Here is a 5217-nt window from a genome sequence, read left to right on the forward strand (position 1 = left end):
TTTTTTTTTTTTTTTTTTTTTTTTATCAATTCATCTTAAAACTATTAACCTCTGCTCGTCATTTTCTTCTATAAATAGGGAACCACCGTCGCAGCCCCAACTTAACAAACACTTCTGAGAGATGCAGGCCAATCAACTCACTCCATCTCTCCGACCTCAATTTCCGTCGCCGATCAAACTTCCTCCGGCGACCAGTATCCGATTTCCGCCTTCTCTAATTCCCAAAGCCATATCCATTCCCTCCCTGAACACTGGCCAGATATCGATCAATTCTCCTCCGTCGATCCCCACGGTTGATGATTCCATCGCAGCCTTCTGGGACTACCAGTTCCTCTTCGTTTCACAGCGGACCGAGACGGCGGACCCCACTGTCCTCCACCTGGTTGAAGGTGCCATCCCCGAAAATTTCCCCTCCGGCACCTACTACCTCGCCGGACCAGGCCTGTTCTCTGACGACCATGGCTCTACAGTACACCCCCTGGACGGCCACGGGTACCTCAGGGCATTCATTTTCGAGAACAAAAAGGAGGTCAGTTTCATGGCGAAGTACGTGAGAACGGAGGCGAAGATGGAGGAGCACGATCCTGCGACGGACACGTGGCGGTTCACGCATAGAGGGCCGTTCTCAGTGTTGAAGGGAGGGAGGAAGTTGGGGAATACGAAGGTTATGAAAAATGTGGCGAATACGAGTGTGCTGCAGTGGGGCGGCCACCTTTTGTGCCTATGGGAGGGCGGAGATCCGTACGAGATTCAGCCGGAGACTCTGGATACTGTCGGGAAGTTTTCAGGTGTTGACGGTGGCTGTGATCGTGATTCGCCATCCCAGGGCGGACGTCACGGTGCTGGGTTTTGGCGTTTTGCTGCGGAGCTTTTGAAGCCTGTTCTCTACGGTTGGTATTTAGTGATGCTAGTTTGAATTTTATTTCATAAAATTATAATAAATTAGTTTTATTTTAAACTTTACTAACATATATTATACTATTTAGATTTAATTTTTTAAAAATAGCCAACCACTCTTCCCCTCAGCGTCTCTAATTAACGTGAGATCTCACAATTTATCCCATTCGGGATCATCATCGTTGCTAGCATTTTTCCCTTCTCCAATCAATGTGGGACCCTCCAATCTACCCTCTTTGAGGCTCAACGTCCTTCCTGGTTCATCACCTCATGTCCACCCTGGGGCTCAATCTTCTCACTGGCACATCACCCGATGTCTTGCTCTAATACTATTTGTAACGCCCAAAGTTCACCACTAGCTGATATTGTTCTCTTTGAGCTTTCGTGTCTACCTCCTTCAAAGCTTAGTCTCCTCGCTGGCACATCACCTAGTGTCTAACTATGTTACCATTTGTAACGGCCAAATTCCACCACGAGTAAATATTGTTTTGTTTAGATTTTTGTTTAGAAAGTTCTTAAAATGGGAAGAGAGGTTGAGGATTTCTTTTTTAAATTTAGGAGGATATTTTACAAATTTTTATTAAAAATTCTTTAAAAATAAATATAAAATTAGAATAAATATTTGAAATTAAACCATGGGTGGAAATAGGGATTAAAACCGGTAAAATAAGAAGATAATTATTATTAAAAACAATAGGAATTAGCAATAGAAATGGGGAGAGGAAAGCAGGTAAGAATAATATATAAAATAATTGGTTTTGAATTAAAAATAATAATAATAATAATGGTGGAGTGGGCAAAATGGGAAATAAAAAAATAATAAAAAAATAATAAAAAAGTAATTAAAAAATAGAATGTGGGAATAATGGGTACAGGAGTGTTCAAGATGCCACCAAGGAGGCTGTTGTCGCATTACAAGGTGGACGCTCAAAGGAATCGCCTCCTCTTAAACTCATGCAATGCTGAAGATATGCTTCTACCTACCAGTCATTTCACATTTTATGGTATAATATCATTTTTTTTTTAATTTTATTTCTTATATATTTTGTTACCATTTATGACAACTTGATTTTCTTTGTGCAGAATTTGACAGTAATTTCAAGTTATTAGAGAAGAAAGAATTTGTGATAGATGATCACCTGATGATTCATGATTGGGCTTTTACCGATACTCATTACATCCTCTTTGCTAACAGAATAAAGCTTGATCTCTTCGGTATGTTGTTCTTATTCTTATTATTCTTATTATTATTCTTATTATTATTATTATTATTATTATTATTATTATTATTAAATAATAATAATAATAATAAGAAAATTTTAATTTGAATAGATGACTCGAATAACTCAAACCAACTTAATTCAAATATTTTATAGTTGGATTCAGATGAATTCATTGTTTAATAAGAGTGGTATTGTAACAGCTAAAATTCAACGTTATCAGATGTTGTTCTCTTTTGGACTTTCTCTTCTGGACTCCAAGTCCACTATCAGTATATATATTGTTTTCTTTTAGGCTTTACCTACATTTTTAAAACGCATATGTTTGAGAGAGATAAGTTTCAATACCACTATCAGTATATATATTGTTTTCTTTTGGGCTTTACCTACATTTTTAAAACGCATATGTTTGAGAGAGATAAGTTTCAATACCCTTATAAAGGATATTTTGTTCTTCTCCCCGACCTTTTTAAGACGCATATGTTAGAGAGGGATAAGTTTCAATACCCTTATATAAAGGATATTTTGTTCTTCTCCCCAATCGATGTGGGATCTCACAATCCGTCCCCTTCAAGGTCCAGCATCCTTGCTGACACTCGTTTCTTTCTCAAATCAATGTGGGACCCCAATCCACTCCCCTTTGGGGCTCAGCCTCCTCGCTGGCACATCACCCCGTGTCTGGCTCTGATACCATTTGTATAACAGCCCAAGCCCACTAGTATTAGATATTGTCTTCTCCGAACTTTCTCTCTCTAGATTCCATTCAAAGTTTTAAAATGCGTATATTAAAGAAAAGTTTCTACACCCTTATAAAATGTTTCGTTCTTATCCCAAATGGATGCGGGATCTCACATATATCAATTAAAAAATTTAAAATAATGGAATGATATTTAATAATAATGAAAACATATTTGCATTGAATGTGGAAATGAAGGTGCGATGGGTGCGGTTAGCGGGGCATCTCCAATGATATCGGCGCTGGGTGTAAACACAAGCAAATCCACATCTCCAGTTTATTTGTTGCCTAGATTTGGTGAGCATCACCCAACCAGAGATTGGAGACAGCCCATTCAAATTCCTTCAAGCCTTTGGCTACTCCATGTTGGCAATGCCTTTGAGCTTACCAACCCACAAGGCAACTTGGACTTCCAAATCCATGCCTCTGCTTGCTCTTATCAATGGTTCAATTTCGACAAACTATTCGGTACGACCTATTTTCCTCAATACTTCTCGTCCCGTTTCATAACCATTTTGTTTTAAAAGGTAATCACTCTTATCTATTCCTGCAAGGTTATAATTGGCAGACGGAAAAACTCGACCCGTCAATTATGAACCTCAATGGAACCAAAAGTGAGTTGTTGCCTCGCCTTGTTAAGGTAAATGTTATTAAATTTGTTAGGAATCACGACTCTGCATAATGGTATTTTGACATTATCTATTTTGAACCCATGAGCATGGGAGGTTGTTAACCTATCATTATCTACATTCTATTATGAACCTATCATTATCTACCTTCTATTATGAACCTATCATTATCGTTATCATTCCTTATTTATAAACCCATGATCATTTTCTAAATTAGCCAAGGTGGGACTTCTTCCCAATAATTCTCAACAATTCTCTCATCGAACAAAGTAGACCATAGAGTCTCTCCTAAGGCCTATAGAGCCTTCGAACAGTCTCCTCTTAATTGAGATACACCCTTTGCTCCGACACTTTAATCATTTTTTACTACATGTTTGAGGATTCTATTGACATGGCTAAGTTAAGAGCATGACTCTGCTACTATGTTAGAAATCACAACTCTCAACAATGGTACGATATTGTCCACTTTAAGCATAAGCTTTCATGACTTTTGTTTTGGGCTTTCCTAAATTAACAAATGTGGGACTCCCTCCCAACGAACGATCTTTTGCAGGTGTCCATAAGTTTAAGTAAGAATGGGGAGTGCGAAAAATGCAGCGTGGAGCCTTTGAACCAATGGACAAAAGCCTCAGATTTTCCAGCGATAAACCCTACATTCTCAGGGATGAAAAACAATTACTTATATGCTGCAACTTCCTCCGGTTATCGGGAATCATTACCGTCGTTTCCGTTTGATACGATTGTAAAACTTGACACGGTCACGTACACCGCCCGAACATGGTCTGCGGGTAATCGGAGATTCGTCGGAGAACCTGTTTTTGTTCCTAAAGGAGATGGAGAGGACGATGGATATGTTCTTGTGGTTGAGGTTAGCAAACTCATAAAACATCTTTTACTTTTTTTTTTTTATTAAACATTAAGAAAGTGAAGTAAATGATTTGAGTGTGTAAATGCAGTACGCAGTATCAATACAAAGATGTTATCTTATGATTTTGGAGGCTAAAAAAATTGGAGAAGGCGATGCAGTTGTAGCAAGGCTTGAAGTCCCAAAGCATCTCAATTTTCCTCTTGGCTTCCATGGTTTCTGGGCTGCTAATACATAACCCTAAAAATTTATTCAACTCTCTTACATGTAAATTTATAATGTTATTTTTCACTTTTGAAATAAAATTTGTTTAATAACATATGCACAAATTTAAATAAAACATTTTAAACCAACCCATAAACTTATACTTTTAGTTCAAAATAAAACCGTCTTACTGAAAAGCTACCTATAAAACTACTAATCGAAAACAATACATACTTGGTCATTCTAGAATTCATCGACCCAATTCAACTCACGAACAATAAATATCTTAAGACTTGAAAACACAAACATAGCATCATTGATTGAGACCAAGTTTTGTTTTTATTTTCTCTCTTTTGTGATTTTTGTTGTTTTTTTGGCCTTATTTACCACGAATTTGGGCCAATTTTGATGAGTTCTTGTACATTAAACTCCTAGAACATTTAGCTACTTTTGATATTTAATTTTTCTAGGACTATCGACCTTTTTCCTAAAACTAAAATTGGTCTGGATAAATAGGTAGATAATTCGATATTAAATGTAAATTCCTAAAATATATATTAATACTTGTCACTTAATTTTCTAATCTAAAACCTAAATTTTTTCAAGTCATATCCAAAAATTGCAACCCAAATTACACAATTGACGAAAAAGATAGATTTAAGAACA

At 37.1% G+C, this 5217-nt stretch overlaps 1 protein-coding gene across 1 annotated transcript; it reads left to right on the top strand.

Annotated features, from left to right (window-relative positions):
• Window positions 1–86: 86 nt before the first annotated feature.
• LOC111436349 (carotenoid cleavage dioxygenase 7, chloroplastic) lies at window positions 87–4664 on the top strand. The gene is made up of 7 exons (XM_023074104.1): window positions 87–890; window positions 1773–1901; window positions 1981–2112; window positions 3052–3321; window positions 3408–3493; window positions 4036–4350; window positions 4439–4664. The coding sequence occupies exons 1-7, from the start codon at window positions 122–124 to the stop codon at window positions 4583–4585; spliced, it is 1848 nt and encodes a 615-aa protein (XP_022929872.1). The 5' UTR covers window positions 87–121; the 3' UTR covers window positions 4586–4664.
• Window positions 4665–5217: the final 553 nt, after the last annotated feature.

Source organism: Cucurbita moschata, unplaced genomic scaffold, assembly GCF_002738365.1.
Source record: "Cucurbita moschata cultivar Rifu unplaced genomic scaffold, Cmos_1.0 Cmo_Scf00053, whole genome shotgun sequence".
Taxonomy (NCBI): Eukaryota; Viridiplantae; Streptophyta; class Magnoliopsida; order Cucurbitales; family Cucurbitaceae; genus Cucurbita; species Cucurbita moschata.

Coding starts and splice junctions, on each gene's coding strand:
- LOC111436349 (XM_023074104.1), top strand. CDS start 122: ATGCAGGCCAATCAACTCACTCCATCTCTCCGACCTCAATTTCCGTCG. Junction 891..1,772: donor TTTGAAGCCTGTTCTCTACG/GTTGGTATTTAG, acceptor TAATGGGTACAG/GAGTGTTCAAGATGCCACCA. Junction 1,902..1,980: donor CAGTCATTTCACATTTTATG/GTATAATATCAT, acceptor TTCTTTGTGCAG/AATTTGACAGTAATTTCAAG.